General features: G+C 40.9%; 1 protein-coding gene and 1 pseudogene across 2 annotated transcripts in view; one reads left to right on the forward strand and one right to left on the reverse strand.

Annotated features, from left to right (window-relative positions):
- Nucleotides 1–17017, forward strand: part of Tgfbr1 (transforming growth factor beta receptor 1) — a 63398-nt gene extending 46381 nt beyond the window's left edge. For both annotated transcript variants that reach the window (XM_021199544.2, XM_021199543.2), the window contains exons 5-9: nt 4287–4454; nt 5753–5909; nt 7750–7874; nt 9141–9271; nt 12763–17017. In XM_021199544.2, the coding sequence (XP_021055203.1) occupies nt 4287–4454; nt 5753–5909; nt 7750–7874; nt 9141–9271; nt 12763–12888 (707 nt within the window). In that variant the 3' untranslated portion in view covers nt 12889–17017. The remainder of the gene's footprint in view (nt 1–4286; nt 4455–5752; nt 5910–7749; nt 7875–9140; nt 9272–12762) is intronic.
- Nucleotides 4688–5504, reverse strand: LOC110322785 (annotated as a pseudogene).
- Nucleotides 17018–20145: the final 3128 nt, after the last annotated feature.

Raw genomic sequence — 20145 nt, forward strand, 5'->3', positions numbered from 1 at the left:
TCTCTTTCTTTCTTTCTTTCTTTCTTTCTTTCTTTCTTTCTTTCTTTCTTTCTTTCTTTCTTTCTTTCTTTCTTTCTTTCTTTCTTTCTTTCTTTCACATCCCAATATCGGCTCTCCCTCTCCTCCCAGTACCACCTCATGCAGAACCCACCCCCATTCCTCTCTCCCTTTTCCTTTGAGAAGGGAGAGCGCCCCTCTAGATCACAACCTCCCTCCCCTCCCCATCATCAGGTCATAGCAGGACTAGGCCCATCCTTCCCACTGAGGCCAGACAAGGCAGTCCATTTAGGGGAAAGGGATCCACAGTCAGGTAAACAGCATGTTCAGAGAGCCCTTGCTCCTGCTGTTGGGGACCAAGCTGTTCTTCCACTACAAATGTTCAGCAGGTTTAGGTCCAGCCCATGCTTGCTCTTTGGTGATTCAGTGTCTGGGAGTCCCCAAGGGTCCAAGTTAGTTGACTCTATTGGTCTTCCTATGGAGTCTCTATCTCCTTTGGATCCTTCAGTTCTTCTCCCACCTCTTCCATAAGACTCCCTGAGCTCCATCTAATGATCCGCTGTCGATCTCTGCATCTCTTTCCATTGGCTGCTTGGTAGAGCCTCTCAGAGGACAGTTATGCTAGGTTACTGTCTGTAAGCATAACAGAGTATCATTGACAAAATAGACTTATTTTTGAGGAGAATAACAATAACTTGCCAGTGTATTCTGTTCTGACCTGGCAGGGGTTAAATACTTCCGCAGTTCTGTAAGGGAGTACAAGTAAACCTGAGAAGGGGTTTCTCCTAAATTGCCTTGCTGCTGGAGCCACATGAACACTACAGACAATGTAGTGAAAGTGTGAAAGTATGAGATGAGGTCAGGGCACAACACGCTCAAGAAGCATGGATGCTGCAGGTGACTAACTGCCAGCAGTGACCTTAGACCCTGCTTCTTCTTTATGGCTTCTGTTAATACATTTATGCCACAGTATTCCTCTTCTGACATCTGTTGTGGACTTACATTGTAACTCAACTTTTGCCACCCTAATCAAATAAGTATATCTCCTGCCTTCCTATTAAAAATGAACAGTGAGGAGCTGGAGAGATGGCTCAGAGGTTAAAAGCACTGGCTGCTCTTCCAGAGGCCCTGGGTTTAGCACCCATGTGGCAGCTCACCACTGTAACTTCAGTGCCAGGGCTCTGACACCTTCACACAGACACATGCAGGCAAAACACCAATGCACATAAAATAAAAATAAATAAATCAATAGAAAAATAGCAACAAAAATCACAACAGGTGTCATTTGTGGCTTGGTGAGAGAGACTTGCAGTGGCCATCCTTCCCTTTTCTAATGTCAGGTAGTTACTCTTTTTTTTTTTTTTTGACTTCTCTATATTTTCAAGTTTATAGTATACCATTAGATTTAGAGGCTCTATTAGTTAATATCTTATTACTATGACAAAATACCTTTGGGAAGGAAGGGTTTCTTTTGTTTCCTATCTGAAGGGATCATGATGGAAGGCATGGTGACAGACTGTAGCCTGAGGCTGGTCACACTGCATCTGCAATCATGAAGAGGGGGCAGTATGCAGCCTTGAAATAGTGCTATCCATCTTAAGGATGGGTCTTCTCACCTCATTGAAACTTGTCTGAGCAACCCTAGCAGTCTGAGACGTCCTAAATTACAGTCAAGTTAACAGTTAAGGTTACCCATTACAAAGGCTGAGGCTGATTGGGTTGTTGGTTTCATAAGTAGACACTATCTGTGTTGTGAACTTAAGCTGTCACATTAGGACTCTTATGTGTGCTTGTGGGAGGAACAGTAATGGGTGGTAGGAAGTGATTATCAGTGGCTCCTAACAATTCAGTATCTAATTTAAAAACAAGCAAAGTAGTAATCATAGTCGGTCTCCTTGGCTCACTCTTCTCCCTCTTCCAACTCTTGAAATAACATTTTTTCTTACTACATTTCTTTCTCTCTCTCTCTCTCTCTCTCTCTCTCTCTCTCTCTCTCTCTCTCTCTCCCTCTCTCCCCACAACTGGCTTTGAACTCATGATCTTCCTCACTCCATGTCCCAGTGCTGAGGTTACAATGTGTCACTATACTAGCCTATTCTTAATTTCCTACTATTTGCTTATTTTTTTATTCTTATTATTCTGATTGATTTGTAAGAAAGCTCGCCTTTAATCCCAGCACTCGGGAGGCAGAGGCAGGCTGATTTCTGAGTTCGAGGACAGCAGGGCTACACAAAGAAACCCTGTCTCAAAAAAACAACAAAGAAACAAAAACAAAAAAAAAGAGAAAGAAAGCTCTGATTCTACAATAGTAATTGTTCACTAAAAGGACTTATCCAGATTTGTGATTTCAAATTCTACTATGGTGGTGACTCATTTGCATTTGAATTTTAAACCTCTTTCAGGCTTCTATTAGGCGTGTTTCAAGTTACAAAACAACCCACAAGTGCAAACCACTGAACCTGTTGTGCCCTCAAGTGCCATTTGTTCAAACTGCAGTCAAGTGGATGCTGTCATCTGGTGGTCACGATGGGAACTAACTGACCTTACTACTGTTTTCTTTATTAGGTGTACCAGGCAGAACCTAGGCTTTCCATCCCACTTCTCTTTTTCTTCATCTTCATCCTCTTGATTTGGTTACCTTTGCCTAGGCCAGCCTTAAACAACGATAGATAGATAGATAGATAGATAGATAGATAGATAGATAGATAGATAGATAGATAGATTTTTAACTATAGGTATGTAAGTGTATCTGCATACAGGTATGTGTGATTGAATACAGATGCCCAAAGAGGCCAGATGTATAGGTTCTCCTGGGCTGGTATTGTAGGCATTTATGAGCCCAATACACGTTCTAGGAACTGAACTCTGCTCTGTACGGCCAGTATTGGTTCTTAAATGCTGAGTCATCACTTCAGCCTGCTATGTATGAACAGTCTCTTCCTTCTCCCTTTCCTGCCATGTTCTCTAGCTGTTGTGTTTTTGAGTCTTTCAGAACACAGTTACGGTTTACAGATATGAACATGAGCTAGTGGTGTACACATACCAAGAAAAGAACTTTAGAGAATGCATGAAGAACAGTTGAGAAAAGAAAAGAAAAAAACAATAAATATAAACAAGCCAAAAAAAACCTAAAAAACCCTAGAATCACTAATCTCTTAAGTTCTTGTGCCTAGCACTGATGTATAATTGTATAATGACTGTGTGCTACCCAGTTGTACCACTGGAACTCCATCTCTTGAGTTCTTTTGGCAGTAAAAAGCAATACTTTGCATAGGGCTAAAGAAAAGACTCAATGACTAAAAACACCCAATATTTTTCTAGAGAGTCCAGGTTCAACTCTAAGCACTGCATGGTGGCTTTCAACTTTCTCTATGTAACTTCAATTCCAGGGGATCCATTGTTCTTTTCTGGCCTCCATGAACACCAGACACACAAGTGGTAATTTTGTGTCAGGCTGACATAAAACTAGCCAGTACATGACTTGGGGTGTATATTTTATTGAATTGATTTGTTTCTTGTTTTCCCATCTACGTCTAAGTTAAATAGCATTTACTGAACCAGTGTAGCCTAGGAGCCTGTCAACCTTAATGTTACATTTCAGATGCATGTATCAGTTTACCAAGGAACTCTTAGCACCCACATTTCAAGTTGTTTAGGTTCCAAATCACCTTGTACAATGAGGTTCAGTCCTAGTCTCTTTAGCCTTCTCTTTCAACACTTTAGTTCCTGTTTTAGCATCAGAGGCTTTTCTGAGGTAGCAGCATTAAAATTATGATCATCTTGTCTGGCATCTTTGAGAACTGTACAGTCTGTCACTAAAGCTTGTCAGTTCTCACCAAAGCTTACTTCAGTTTTGTCACATGCTGTTGAGGTCATACTTGGCTCCCCAGAAGTTTCTTATCTTCACTTGCTGCTGCTCTTCTTCCTCCAGACCAACACTGATTATGAACTAATCTGGCCCAGATGCCTTAGGCATTAAGGAGTCCCAGCTCTGCTACTATCTCTGTAGGTTAAGGAAATGTACACTATTGGAATATGATTCCTTTTCTCTTAAATGGGGTTATTTATCATTGCTTTATTTCACAAATAGGGGTATACTCTGAGGGTCGGAAATATATGCACATAAAAGTGTAGAAATACTAAATATAAGAAAACATGGAGGAATTCATGAAAAGTTAAGGTGGCATCATGTTGCAGGTGTGTGTTCAAGAGTGTAAAAAGTGCTGACAACTCGAGTAAGCTGCAAGTGTTGAGCAGCCTGACTGAAATGTTTGTTTTCTGATGTGCAGACAATGGGACCTGGACTCAGCTGTGGTTGGTGTCAGATTATCATGAGCATGGATCCCTTTTCGATTACTTGAATAGATACACTGTTACTGTGGAAGGAATGATCAAACTTGCTCTGTCCACGGCAAGTGGTCTTGCCCATCTTCACATGGAGATTGTTGGTACCCAAGGTACACTTTCTACAGTTCTGTTATTTAAGCTTATGTTCCTGTGTATATAATATATATTCAAATCATGAAACCTAACTGGAGATATTTAGTTTTTTAAAATTTGAATGTTTTTTCCAATGAAAATATAAGAAATCTGAAAGTTTACTTAGAGATCAACAAATCAACAACTTTTTCACCTTGTTTTTTTTTTTTTTAATTTTGTATTATTTATGTACAGAAAACTTAGTGTACATTTAACCCAATTTAGTGGCAAGTTCTTTAGCCTTTGCCTTTTCCAGCTTGGCAATGCAAGCCACAGACTTAGGACCCAGGACGTTGCCTCCCCAGTGGTGACGGATCTCGTCATATCTTTCATTATAATTGGTCCTAATAGCTCCCACCAGCTTAGCCAGAGCACCCTTGTCTTCCGAGTTAACCTGTGTGAAGGCAACAGTGGTGCGTGTTTTCCTGTGGACCAGGCACCCCAGCCTGGCCTTTCCCTTGATGATGCAGTAGGGCACCCCCATCTTTTGACACAGGGCAGGCAGGAAAACCACCAGCTCAATGGGGTCTACATCATGGGCAATCACCACCAGCTGAGCCTTCTTTTTCTCCACCAAGGTGGTGACTGTATTGATTCCTGCTCGGAGGACAGGTGGTCTCTTGGTTGAGACGTCACCTTTGCCAGCAGCTTTCTTCTCAGCATGGGCCAGTAACCTTTGCTTCTTCTCTTGCTTTGTCTCTGGCCTGTACTTGTGGGCAAGCTTAAGCAGCTGAGTAGCTGTCTGCCTGTCCAGCGCCTGGGTGAACTGGTTAATGGCAGGAGGAACTTTGAGCCAACTCTAGAGGGTGGCTCTTTGCCACTGCAGCCTGATGTAGTGGGGCCATTTGACGAAGCGCGTTAGATCTCTTTTGGGCTGGATGTCCTGTCCAATGCCGAAGTTCTTGGGCCTCTTCTCGAAGAGAGGGTTGGCCACCTTCTTGGCCTCCGGCTTCTTGACGACAGCGGGGGCCGGGGCCACCTTCTTCCCCTTGGCCTTCTTCCCTTTGGGCATCTTGCTCGGCTGCTGGAGAGAGCTCACCTTGGTTTTTTTATTTATTTATTTTTATTTTTAGTTCTGAGAGTTATGTTTTCTGAAGATTTAAACGATTTCTTCCCTTTCGACACAGTGGTTTGCTGAGTTTAGTAATAATCTGGTTGTTATAGGTGGTGTAGCTCAAGTGCTTTCACACTGGGACTAGTGAGGCTTTTGGACCTAAAAGTGAATTGTGAATGGTATCTCTTGTTTAGCAGTCATTTCTAACTTTTGGTTTTCTAGGAAAACCAGCTATTGCCCATAGAGATTTGAAATCAAAGAATATCTTGGTGAAGAAAAATGGAACCTGTTGTATTGCAGACTTGGGACTTGCTGTGAGACATGATTCTGCCACAGATACAATTGATATTGCTCCAAACCACAGAGTAGGCACTAAAAGGTAACCTTAGGAATAAATGGTGTTTAATAATGGTTAATGTTAACCCCTTCCCCCAAATTTTCATATCTGTATCTCTTCTGAAGCTCAAACTTGGTCCTTTATTAGATTGTTCACAAGCTTTTAGGGTCTTTGCTACTCGGAAGCCTAGTTACTTAACTTAAAAACAAGCCTATTGATGGACAGCCCTTCCAGAAAGTATTATCATTAATTAGGTTAATTGTAAGAACAATACTAACTAATAGTAGTCTAAATCCTTCCTGTTTCTGTGCCATAGCAAACCTGTTTTCATATTTTCTGTTGTCTTTCTTCCTTAGAACATTTGTGTATGCTGTCCTAAAACATGCATCCCTTAACATACTGTTCCCTTAACATCCCTGTATACTTCAAGGACCCTTTTCTGATCCTTAGGACCCTTATGTCTTCCTGGTGTAGCACAGTGAATGACTCTTTGAGTCATTTACTGTAACTGTGTTCTACATTATGTTTTAACTGCCCTTTTCTGTGTCTGGGTCTGTGTAGTCCATTGGCTTGCAAGAAGCTTAAGATGCCTGTGTTCCGGGTATTTATTGGAGTACCTAATCCACTTTCATAAATTTTGTTTCATGCATTTATCCTCGAAAGAAACTCTGTAGATAGATGTCATTACTATTAATTCAGAAGAGAAAAACACACTATTAAGGTTTAGTAATGTGACCTACTTCATATGACTGGCAAGCTGAGATGTTGGACTCAAAATCCCTGTGTCACAGTATTTCTTCAAAACTAGTGCTTTGAACTTGGGAAAAGCCAGCAACTTTAGTCAACCTGAATTGTATTTATAGTTTCTGGATTGCTGGGGACTTGGAGAACTCATGACCAGCTGAGTGAGCCTCAGTAGTGGTCTGTAGGACCTGTAACTATAGCAAACTTCAGAGCTGGGCAGTGGTGGTGCATGAGGCAGAGGCAGAGGCAGAGGCAGAGGCAGAGGCAGAGGAGGCAGAGGCAGAGGCAGAGGAGGCAGAGGCAGAGGCAGGCAGAGGCAGAGGCAGGCAGAGGCAGAGGCAGAGACAGGCAGATCTTGGAGTTTAGGCCAGCCTGGTCTATAGAGCAACAGGACAGCCAGGGCTACACAGAGAAACCGTGTCTCAGAAAAGAAAGAAGGAGAGAGGAGGTGGGGGGAGAGAGAGAGAAAGAAACTTACTTACTTCAGAACTTAGTGCCTTTTCTCTTTCATTTTTCATACTGTTTTGGTGAGAAGGCTTCAAGATCCAAATTTGTGGTCCCTAAATAGTCCGTGAGGGTGGTGTACATTAGAGTATTTGTAACAGACACAGCTGTTCTCTGTGTGTCTTTCATAAGCCATGATCAGGAGACAGATGGCATGGAACTGCCATTTCAGCATCTCATGGGATTTAGTCAACATCACTAATTTGAAAACCAGTTTAGATACTTAATATTTTGCTTGCATTTGATATGATCTCAGTCGCATGTTATTTTATGTATGCCTGTGTTTCGGGAGGTGTCTGAAAGGACTGACCCATGTGCTGACATGGTAAGGGAGTGATTTTTTTTTTTTTTTTCATTTTGCTTCTTACGTACTTGGGAAATATTTTTGTAGGAAGTGTAAATCATTTTTTTAAAACAGTAGAACCACAATAAAAAGAGAAAAAAAAATCCTGTTTTTGGTAGTATATATCTTTAATCCAGGTGTTTCTGAGGCAGAGGTCGGTGGATCTCTGAGTCAGCCTAGTCTATATAGTAACACAGACTGTGTATCTGTTTTTTCAGAAGGAAAAGTGTATGAAACAGCTCAAAAGTAATGTGCTTTATAATTGACTACAATGTTGACTTCTTTTTTTAGGTACATGGCCCCTGAAGTTCTAGACGATTCCATAAATATGAAACATTTTGAATCCTTCAAACGTGCTGATATCTATGCAATGGGCTTAGTATTCTGGGAAATTGCTCGACGCTGTTCCATTGGTGGTAAATCACTGTCCTTCCCTCAATAGTTTGTCATGAGAAGTTAGTCCAGAGTTGTTTTCTTTTTTCTTACTGGAACTATAGTGGGCAGTCTGACAGGTGACCACTGAGAATGCCATAGAGAACAAAAGATCATCCTGCCAACACAGTTTATCCAGCTGTTTCTTCTGCTGTTTTAGTCTCAGTGTCAGAACCCAGCCTCTTGCTTATTTGAAAGGACACCTGAGAAACAGTTTCTAGGATGGACTTGGCTAAAAAGACTTAAAACAAAACAAAACAAAAAACCAACAAACCTTTTTTTAAAAAACGACTACTATTGTTTTTGTACAGCTTGATGGTTGAAGATCTATATAATGATAATTGCATTAACATTGCATGCTTTTTAGATTGTTTGTTTTAACTTTCGGTTTTGTATTAGGCTGAGAACTTGTCAGTGTGTGCTCATAACACTGCCTCTTAGGCTTAGGCATCCTGGCTAGGACTTAGTACTTGAAGATTTTTAGACAGTGAGAGATAAGAGTATGTTCGGTATTGTAGTAAATAGGACGCATTATTTACAGACACAAGCAGAGGGAAGAGATTTGTATCTCACGCTAACCTTCTGGGATTCACATTTTCTGACAAGAATATATGCATGCGTCCAGTGAGAGACTGCAATCGCAGTGAGATCTCATCTTCTTCTGACTAATAGAGTTATAGTCAAAATCTCAACCTGGTCATCAAAGCACACGAGGCTCGCAATTGTCCTGGTTTCTTTTTCTGTTGCTGTGATACAATACTCAGTCAAAAGTAGAATCAGGAAGAAAGGGTTTATTGTGACTCTCAGTTCCAGGTTACAGTCCATCACACAGGGACGGCACAGGGGCAGGAGCCTGAGGGAGCTGGTCATATCACATCCACCGCCAAGAGCAGAGACCAACGAGTGCATGCTTTCTCTATTTTATACACCCCAGCATCCCTTGCCCAAGATAAAATGAGTCCTCCTGTGTCAATTCTGTTAATCAAAAATAATTCCTCATAGATATGTCCAGAAGCCTGTTTCTCAGGTGATTCTAGAGTTTGTCAAGTTGACAGCACTGTCCTTCACAAACGTGCAGGCATGGTGATGACTCAAGTAGGTGGGTAATTGCTGCAGATGTGGGTTAGATATGGAAAGCTGTGAGCCTTACTTCCCTACCTGAGGAATTACGAACCACTGTAATGAACCTCGCAAGTAATCCTTCCAGTGATAGGGCAGTGGATTAAATTGGACTTTTTAAACCAATACAGGAATCCATGAAGACTACCAGTTGCCTTATTATGATCTTGTACCTTCTGATCCATCGGTTGAAGAAATGAGAAAAGTAGTTTGCGAGCAGAAGTTAAGGCCAAATATTCCAAACAGATGGCAGAGCTGTGAGGTAAGTGTTTCCTTTTGATACAAGGCTCTTTGCTAAACGGTTTCTACTTAGTATGCAAATATTTGTTACTTTTCTGTAAGGACAAATGCAAAGTTCTTTTTCATAAACTAATAAGTATTAGTAAAAGTATTAAAAAGACCATGAAACATTTGCAGTGGTCACTGGCAGGTCTGGTCATCCTTAGATATGCCAAATGAAGTAAAATGCCTGCAGTTGGAAGGAATGCCTCCCTCCAGCCAGTGCAGCCTAGAGTCATATGACAGACACTGGGCAGGAATAAGGAGGCCTGTCAGTACTAGCTTGGCTCCCATTTCAGACTCAGACATGAACAGGTTGAGTAATCAGTTCTCTGGAACTTAGCACCCCTCTGTAAGATGAGGAGCTTGAATATGATCATTGCAGGGAACTTCAGATGTATGACCTGTATTCCTAGGGCTATGTAGGGCTGCTCCTCAGAAGGGAGGGGGAGCTTTCCAACAGAATCTGGGTATGTCATCCCCAGCTTTTATAGAATGTTGTAGGAATTCATTCTTAACTGTAAATTCAGAGAAGTCATAAAACAAATTTTATTAACAGCTGTTACTATTAGATGTTAATGTACCAAGGTATGCCTTCCAGATTGGAAGTTTAATAGTTTAGGTGGATTTTCAAAAAATGAAAGAGTGTCACCTCAGTGCCACTTCTGACATCATTGTGCTCTCTCTAGCTGGCATTAGGCTGAGATTGTAAAGTTCATGCTTAATATACCAGAGGCCAGGGATTGCTCTTCGACACCACTTTGCGCAAGGGTGGTGCCACACAGGCTTGTCCTACCAGTATCCCAAGGTAAAAGCAGGATAGTTGGGAATTTAAGCTCAACTTCAGCCAGTTCCTGGCCAACCTGGGCTACAAGAGACTCTTATCTCAAAATAACAACAAAGGTAGACCTCTTAATGAGGCCCCAAGGAATTGTACTAAGATAGTATTTTGTGATTTTAGGAAAGTCCCTCTTATAGTTGGTAATTTCTACAAAGTTCTACTCTGCTTTGTTTGAAAAGTGCCAAATATATGCATTCCTAGAAAAAAAGTCCAGTGGAACACTTGCCCAGATGTTAACAGCAGACTATGAGAGAAGTGAACTTAGAAAAAGAATGTCTTCTTTTTCCTTAAGAAATGTTTTAAAGTGTTTCAAAAAATTGTAAGACACCTTAAGCAAAGTACAGTGTGCAGACCCAGAGGAGACAACTCAGTGTGCCCAGAGCTCATGTGACAGACCTCAGCATACAAAGTTCATGTAACAGACCTCAGCATACAGTGCTGTAAAGTTGTCTCTGGGTACTTGATAGCACAGACATGAAGTATTCACACTCAGTTAAACTGAAGCAATTTAAAGACAGACATCTTTTAAACAGGAAGAAGTTGGTTACTATTAACAACATATGCAGTTCATAGTTACTGTTATAGAATGCTGATTAATGCCATTGCTGCTGTGTTATTTTCTCAATTTGATAAGATTAGTTTTCTGTGTACTTACTGCTGTTTCAAGTTTCTACTTTTCTAGGGTTTTAAAGTCTCTCAGTTGAAACACATAAGAGTATGGAACTGGCTAAGCTTGCTGGCACAGGCCTATAATCCCAGCTGCTCAAGGAGTCTGAGGCAGAAATGTCATAAGCTCAAACCTGCCTGCGCTATAGAGCTCTAATGTAAGCAGCCTTGGTAATGAACATAGGGAGACCTAAGAGTAAGACTAAAAACATCTAAATGGTTCAACATATAGCTTAGTGCTAGCATGCCTGCCAAGTGTGTATGAGGCCCTAGGTTCAGTCTGCAGTAACACATGCATAAATGCACACACAAACTTCAAACTGATCTGTACATAAATGTGTCTTCTGGGGCCATCTGCTGTTTCCAGTCTGGACTGGTTGCTTTTGAGAGCCACTGTGTGGCTTCTGTCCTGGAATTTCTTTTGCCTCTGTGTCCTTCCTGGGCCTTCACCTCCCTCTTTGTTTACTGCTCTTCCTATTTGTGTACTCCTCTCTGTTAGGACAGTTCAAATTAATCATTTCCCTTCCCACTGAGAATATGCTTTCCCTTGGCAGGCTTTATCTTCTCTAACTTGTTTTTCTTCTTAGCATTTACCACCTTAAAGTTCTGTATTTCATAGTAATTTATTAATTGGTCTATCTCTGAAATGGAAACTTTTTGAGGACAGACATTTCATAAGTTTGTTCACTGCTGTATCTAAGACCTACAGAAATATTTGTTAAATGATAGGCCTTCAAAAATAGTTATTTAAATAGATGTTCATGTGTACACGGTCCTTTAAATCTAGAAACGTATTTTCTAGGAAATACTTCTGAAGTAGTCTTAGGTAGTCTCCCATTGCCTTTGTTGTTTTTCTTCACCTTTGGTTACCTGACTATAGGCCTATCCACCCTCCAGGTTTTGCTCCACTTACTGGAACATTTATCAGCTTTGTAGTTTATTCAGTTTTCCCATGTATCTCCTCATTCTCCCTCCCCTTACCCTCCTCCCCATGCTCCCCACCTGACCTTTCCCTCAAGTAGTTATTTGTAACTATCTCTGAATGTTCCTCCTATTTACTACGTACAGAACCTTACTAGTCTATCACTAGACATTTGAGGAGTGCTGTAGTATAAAACACAGGGACTGAAGGGAACACTGGAAAGAATAAAGTAACTTTGAGTATAAAGACTACACAAAGGGAATAAACTTAAAACACATGACCCAGTGATGAATCCCAGGGGTTTGGTGGTGTGGTGGTACTGTAGCCTGAACATGGTATGCATACTGTGCAAACACTGGGCCAAGGAGCTACACCCTGCCTACTAACAGTAGAGCTTTGAAAATCCAGTGTTCTCTCTCCATCGTGTGTTGGTTTCGGTTTCTTCATTTCATGTTACTTTTTTCAAGTGTGCGATCAGCTATTTTCCACTTTTAATGCAGGTGTAGGTGCATGTGATTGGAGCTTACATGTGTACACTTTGGGTGATCTCTCTGGGTTATTGGATTGATTCTCTGGTCACTGTTAATAATCTGTCAGGCCTGTTCTCTTGGACTGCCCAGATCTCCAGGGGAGATTCCTTTGGAATCCACCAAGAAGAGTGTGCTGGGCTGGAGAAGTGGTTGGGACAAGTTGGAGTGGGCAGAACCTGTGTTCCAGCACTTTGAGCTCTTCTCCCTGCTTTCTTCCATAAGCTTTGCTCTCAAGGACTCAAAGTGCACTTATCTTTGGACCCGGTGTCTCGAGTGCCATAGTGGGTGCATTCTGTCAGTGCTGAACCAGGAGTCAGCTTTCTGAGGTCTCCTGCAAAACCTCCCCTGTCCACAGCCTTTCCAGCAGCTGGCACCAGAATCTTGATGGAGACTAAAGTCCTCATTTGGTACTACAAAGAACCTAGAATAGGCACCTTATATCTATCATTTTAAAGTCACAGATCAATAACAAGTAGTATGTATGCATTAATTACTTTTCCTATGTTTTCTTACAGGCCTTGAGGGTGATGGCTAAAATTATGAGAGAATGCTGGTATGCCAATGGGGCAGCGAGGCTGACAGCTTTGCGAATTAAAAAAACATTGTCACAACTCAGCCAACAGGAAGGCATCAAAATGTAACTGAAACACCGTGGGAACTCTGCTCTCTTACTATCTGCTCCTGGGTGTTTAGGAGGCCGGTTGTTCTACCTCACTGAGAGAACCGAGGGCTCTGCTTCCTCTTGCAGCAGTGGAATATGGTCAACTGAAAGCTTCCCAGGGTTTCTCTGGGCCCAGAGGCAGCCATGGGGATCCTTTCTGTGCACTATGGATACTTCTTCCAGACAGTTACAGAATGTTGTGTAGTCTACTTTTGTTTTTATTAACGAAGCTTGTTTTTAAAGACAACTGCCAGCCCTTAGGGAGCTGCTGTGCTGTTGACCATCGTGTAAGGGTGAAGGAGCTGGGGTGTGGCGCTCAATGAAGCACTTGGGATTTTCACTCCTAGTAGTACATTCTCAGAGGACTCTGAGCCTCTAGCGTTTCCTTGGTTCACTTTGAATGTACTGTTCTGTAATTTTTCAAGATCTTAAGCTAACACTTAAAACTCTATAGTCTAAAAAATATGACCTCGTGTAGGTGTGGAGGCACAGTTGATCAGTTGTATTGGTGCCCAGCGCCTGCTCCTTCATACTCTGAACACAACACACCTTCAAAGTAGGGTTGTGCTGCACCAGTAAGTGCTCCTTCTGCAACTCTCTAAATGTAATGAGCAGGACGGCTTAAAGTCTGTGAAGTCCTGTGTCATTTTCATTCAAAAAGTTTGTTTTTCTGAGTAACCTAAACCTTTCTGGGTTTGTTTTTGTTTTTTGAGGGTTTTTGTGATAGATGTCATTCAGTATTCATGCTTTTCTCCTACCCAGATGTGCTTGAACCACTGAGGTAATGCTGTAGCATTAACAGGCAGTGACTGTCATGCGGGAACACCCCCACAGGGAGCGCTGGAGCTCTGCAGTTGAGATGTTTAGCCTGAGCTTATTTTAAGAAGTGAAGTGGCACTCCAGACATGTACAGTGCTTTATGGATTTAATCATTATGGTATACAGACTCCTTCTGAAAGGGGAGGCTTGTGTATTGCCGAAGGAAAAGTTGTATGCTGTTCTGTAAGCCATTTCTTTTTCTTTATTTGATCAAAGACAGTGTTTTGTTTTGATTTTTCTTTTTTTGGAAAGGAATTGCATTTAAAATTCAAATGTGGTTAATGTTAAATAATTGGCCTTTTTTCCTAGGAAGGCAGAGATAGTTCGTTTGAATATATAAGTGTAGGTGACTTTCTCATGTTATGTAGCTGTAAGTATTTGTGGATTCTATCTTGGGAAGGGTAGAGTTAGTGGAGTTTTGAGGTCTCACTACACTTTGAGGAAGGCAGCTTTTAATTCAGTCTTTTTATCTCATATGTGCAGATCTTGCAACTGCTTGATTTACATGGTAGCAATGAATTCAGTGCCATCCTTGATATTAGGAGAAGCAGCAGCTAATAGCTATTCTGAGTAGAGGCTTCTTCATACATTCTTGGTCATATGAAATGTCAAAGTCAGCCTGTTGGGCCATCTCACTAGTGCTGGAGTTAGATGGTTAAGCCTGGGTTTTACTTCAGTGCTGTCAAATCTTTGCAGGGCTTATATGGCTTTTAAAGTCCTTTTTATCACTGTGATCATATTCTGGGGGCAGAAATGTTATCATCATTGCTTGAGACAAGATGTTGAACATAGTGATAACAATTCCCAGATAAAAAGGTCAAAACAACCCTTAGTGTTTAGCCAAAAAGCGATTGTGACTGTTGATCTGAAGCAGCTGGGCTCTGTTAATGTCTTATCTCAAACCTAGCATAAATTTGAAGACTATTTGGTCTTAAACCAAAGTAACTGTAGAAAGAGTGACATGCTACCTAGACATTAGTGTCAGTTTCATACATTTAAAAACATCATGGGAAAAAGTACTTAGAGACTAGTATCTTTAATACAAATCTGAGTTTTTCTGTAATTATCGCGATTTCATCAATGTAAGTAAGGGTTTGTTGTTACGGTTGTATCACCTGCTTACATAAGCTCTTGTGCTATATCAGGTACTTTTGTGGCCTTTGTTTTCAGTTTTTTCCATTTCTAGCCCTTTGAGATCTGCTTTATAGAAATCCAGGGACCAATGTATTTTATCACTAAAACTGTTTTTATATAATTTTAAGACCATACCAAAAGTTGTCTGAGTTAAAGTTGTAATACATTTCTTACTTTCTTGCAAGGAAATGGGTTTTTACTGAAGACACTTCTCATGTTATCTGAATTTGAAGAATCATTATGTTTTTCTTACCTAAGTGGATAAAATGTGCTTTGCTGAATCAGGGAATTTTTTAAAGTTCGAATTTAGTTCTAAATTGAGTTTACATGTTTACAGGTAATTTTTTGTGTAGGGATAGTTTGATTCTCTAGGTGGCCAATACTGAATATAAAAATAACTTTAAAACTGAGTTAGGTCATGGTTAAAGTGGCTATGACTATAGATACAACTAATTAGAGAAATACTTCTATGTCATTTTGTAGTGCAGTCTGTTGTTTCTATTGCCAATCAAAGACTCCCCCCATCCCCAAGGCTAAGACATATCTTCTGACAAATTACATATCTTGTCAATACCCTGGCTAAGCTAGCATGAAGGAAGTATGACTTACTGAGGCGTAGACAACTTGAGTCCCTTGTATCTTCTGCTCTGTTTCCCACTCTGCCTTTCTGCTGCCCCCTGGCTCAGAGACTTCCTATTCCTGACCCCACCTCCAACCTTTGGACCTAAGAGCTGCTTTTGAGACCTAAAATGAAGTGGTTGATGGAAGCTGTGTGACGTTTTTCCACTTCCTTGAGTCACTGGGTGTTACGGGGGAGTGATCTGCAAATTGGGGCAGGGGGTGCCCCTGCTGGTAGCCCTGCTTCAATGTCAGCTCTGGGCCAAGATTAGAGTGACAGATAAGTGGCAGTGGGAGTTGGCCTCAGAATCCCTAGTAGGACGGTAAAGGCATGAAGCTCAGCCTGTAATCCTGCTACTACAGTAGTACTCCAGAAGTGCCTTGAGGCCCTGCGTGGGGCCGCGGCCATCAAGAATTCCAGACTTTGGTTCTCACTGCAGACTTAAGTGGCCATTTGGCCATTTTTGTAATCCATATATGTTTGACTCTTCCCTCTGCAAGTTGTCAGATATGTAAAACCAATGACAAACTACTACTTAACATGACAATGACAAACTACTAATTAACATGCACATCAAAATCTACCCAGAAGACATTGTGATTTCATTCCATGCACTGAAGCAATGATTGTAAATCATTTCTTTGTTCCTTGGTCATGGGAGTGTTCTGGTTCCACACTGTGGAGATTCCAGATGTTGTTCTGTTATAGCCCAGCAGAACAAGTCGACGTGTTGAAATTCTGAAGAATAGTTTGGGAGTGCAGTGCAGCTTCATGTGTTGGATGTTGAAACTTTCATGGGCCCTCTTTAGGAAAGCAGAGGACTGTCAGCACATTATTTTCAATCCTGCTATGCACTCGTACTTATAAACATTGAAAATATTGTCAGTAACATTCAGTCTCTTTCTTAAAGTGAATTTGCTTTTATTTTTCAATGAGATTTGTGAGTTTAATATTATGAACTGTGTTTTGATAATCCCTTTTTCACATTGTGCCAATGGAATGGAATATTTGATGTTTCTTTATATGTCAAGGAGATGCTTCAATATGTCATTTGCTTTAAATTTAAATTACCTCTCAAGAGACCAAGGTACATTTACCTCATTGTGTATATAATGTTTAATATTTGTCAGCATCCACCAGGTTTGCAGTTTTATTTCTATAAAGTGTGAGTATTACATTGCTAAGTTACTCAGATGGTACTGTATTGTTTATATTTGTACCCCAAATAACATCATCTATACTTTGTTTTCTGTATTTTATTGTATTTGTGCAGTCCTTTAACCCTGTTGGTGTGATCTCTGCCCTTTCAGATATGTGCAGGTGTCTATAGAAATTCTCATTTAAGGTGAATGGTTTTGAGAAGCCTGTGAAGAGAGAAAAGCATAAACTGCATTTCCCCATCGGTTTTTTAAATGTACATTGTATGTGTAGTAATATTCCAGATGAATTGTAAATAAAAGCTAGGGAGATGCTTAAATTTCATCCTAACACTACAGTAGAAAATGGAAGCAATGCAAATAAACAACTTTTTCCCACCAGCGTCAATGGCAACATTCTTTTCTGGAAAGCAAAATTGAATTAGCTCTCAAGTTCAGTTATAAGAATTCACTGTTTCATGAGTTTGTTGGACTGAGTGTCTCCTTGGCTGGTGGCCTCTTTCCATTACCCAAGCCAACCACAGCTACAGATCCTGCACACATCTCTTCTGCTTTGCTCCTAGGTCTCCTGAGGCAAATGAGGGTGCTCTCCCTAGCTAGTAATCTCCATTTCATCACAGTTCGTCCACTTCAGCACCAGGGTTCATACTGGATTAGATAACCAGGTGGCAATGGGAGAAGACATTAGGTTATCACAATAAGTGTATATTTTTCTTTGTGTTATATAAAGCAGTACTTAGAGCACTGTACTGTTGGGTCTACATCATAGGTACAGTATACAATAACAGCACACAGGAGATTAGGAAATAGAACAGTAATGGAACAACTTGTGTTTTACTGAAATTACATCATCAATCCAAAAATTGTAATTGACATGGATATAATTGCAGCCTAGAGCTCCAATTTGGAATAACAGCAAAAACAAAAATAGTACAGTAAAAACATTTATCAAAAGACAGAACAGAAACCAGAGGGCCCCAGATTTGAAAGGCATTTGCAAAATGGCAGACATGAGTTAACTAATAATTTCATTCAATGATCAGGGTATGAAGGTGCATGCCAATAATTTCAACCTGCAGGAGGTAGAGGTCTAAGACTCCCAAGTGTAAGAATAGCCTGGGCCTACATGCCTCAAGCTACATAGCACCTGCCCAGAAGCCATAAATGGTAGAACTGTTAAGAGTATCAACTGAAGTGCCCACAGAGGCACTCTTTAGATTCAGAAGTAAATAGTTTAGGTGTGAAATTATGGGGAAAATACATAGTATCAGCAGTAAAGATACTGGGAGTCCTCTCTGATTATAAAGTGGGCTTTAAGGTAAAACTAGAAATGAGTGGGAACAGACTGAATAAGCTGCCATGCTAGCAGGGAAGGGCTGGGGCAGAGCTCAGTGCTAGAGTGCTCACCTATCAGGTATGAGGTCTTCAGTATCATCAAAGGAAAGGAATTTAAGAGTCCCAAGTTCTGAAGAGATGGCTCAGCCTAAAAAGGGCACACTGCTTTTGTACCGTGCCTCAGTTCCATTCTCAGCCCTCATACTGGTGCCTTACAGCTGCCTGTAACTCTTATGTAAGGGATCTGACACACTCGTCTGGCATAAGAGTAGACAGCTGTGGAACAAAAGTTCTGGAAATGAACCCTTATAAGTACACTGTAATATACTAGGATGATCCAGTGGGAGAAAGGATAGCATTCAACAGATGGTGCTGGAGGTGGCCGTACTTCAAAAGAAAAATGACAGCCAGAGGGTTAGGAAGCCCTTACAGACTTTCCAGTTTGGTGGTGGTCGTTTTTTTGAGACAGGGTTTCTCTGTGTATCCCTGACTGTCCTGGAACTCATTCTGTAGACCAGGCTGCCCTCGAACTCAGAAATCCACATACCTATGCCTCCCAAGTGCTGGGATTAAAGGCGTGCGCCACCACTGCATAGCAGATTCCCCAGTTCTGCTATACAGTTTCTAGAAGGAGATAAGAGAAACTGTGAAAGACTTAAACAAAACCCATTTGATAAATTGGACTTTGTCAAATTTAAAAACCTTTTAGGGCAAAAGAAGCACAATTAAGAGTAAAGGGACAGCTGATTGAAAGCAACTGCAAATTATATATGTGAGATTTGCATTTAGGATATATAAAGAACATTAAAGTTACATGTGAGCACATGCATGTGCACACACACAGGCATGCTTGGGAGTCTTAGTGCACAGAACAACTTGGATTAAGTTCCACCATGTAGGCTTGTGAGGAATCAAGCTCAGGGTGATTAGGTTGGGGGCAAACACTCTTAGAGTCATCCCATAGTGCACATATATGAAGAACTCATAAAAATGAATACAATAACCCAATCTTAAAGTGGCTGAGAGTTTGGTAGGCTTTTTGCCTAAGAAAACACATTAATGTCTATTCTTTATAGAGACTACCAGTGACAAGTGTCCTTACACATGCTTGTAACCCCAAAACTTGGGAGGCCAAAGCAGAATGCAAAGTTCAAGGCCTGCCTAGACTACATAGCAAGACCCTGTATTTACAAACAAAAACAACAAAAGATAATATACACCAAGTGGTAACACCTTCCTTAGCAAGGGCCTTTGCTTATTACTGGGATATAAAGTGGCAGAATCTGTTTACAAAAACATTTAATTTCTGAACTAAATATAATCCTGTCTAGTGACCCAACAGTCCATTTCCATGTATATACATGCAGTAGGGTTGTCAGATAAGATACAGTATTTTCAATTATATACGAATGCCAGCTAAACAAAACAAATTGTTTATTGTAAGAATTTACTAATACTGAATAGAATGTAATGTGGATGTTGTTTTTTTATCTGACTGTAGTGTTCCTGCCTGCACGCAGACCGGTGCCTTGTTCAACATCTGACTGACACTGAAATGCAGCTGGCCATCCTGACTTGTTACTTGCTAAGTCTAGTAAATGAAAACATCCCCACACAGTGACTTACATGTGTATTCTTCCAGCGGTTACCCATAACCAAGTGACTTTCTGTTCTCACACTCACCGATGAAAGCGACAGTTGTCACCTCAAAGAAACAAGAGAGGTGGTTTATTCACTTCTACTGAAATAGACAACAGCGGGGTGTGACATCTGTTGAGCTGGTGTTGACAGATTTCAGTCTTCCTTTTGGATTTAGTTCAGGAAAGCTTGGGGAAGGGTTAGGAGATAATCTTCACTTGTGGCTTTGGACTTTAAGCAGACAAGGGGGAGACAGGAAAGCTGAATTTAGCACACATTCTTCGCTATATTTATTAAAATAATCAACATACCCTGGTAGCATATTTGGGGATGAATATTAGTGTCTTTTTCTATTGCAGTGACTACAGTAAATTCAACCTAATGGGGGAAGAGTTGGTTTTGGCCACGGTTCAAGGTGAACATCATGACAAGAAAGTCAAGGTGACAGGGACTTAGAGCAGCCACTGGTCACAGCACAGTCAGGAAGCAGAGAATGAGGAAGACATGATGCGTCAGTTCCTCCTACTTCACTTAC

The sequence above is a fragment of the Mus pahari genome, chromosome 6 (assembly GCF_900095145.1).
Source record: "Mus pahari chromosome 6, PAHARI_EIJ_v1.1, whole genome shotgun sequence".
Classification (NCBI taxonomy): domain Eukaryota; kingdom Metazoa; phylum Chordata; class Mammalia; order Rodentia; family Muridae; genus Mus; species Mus pahari.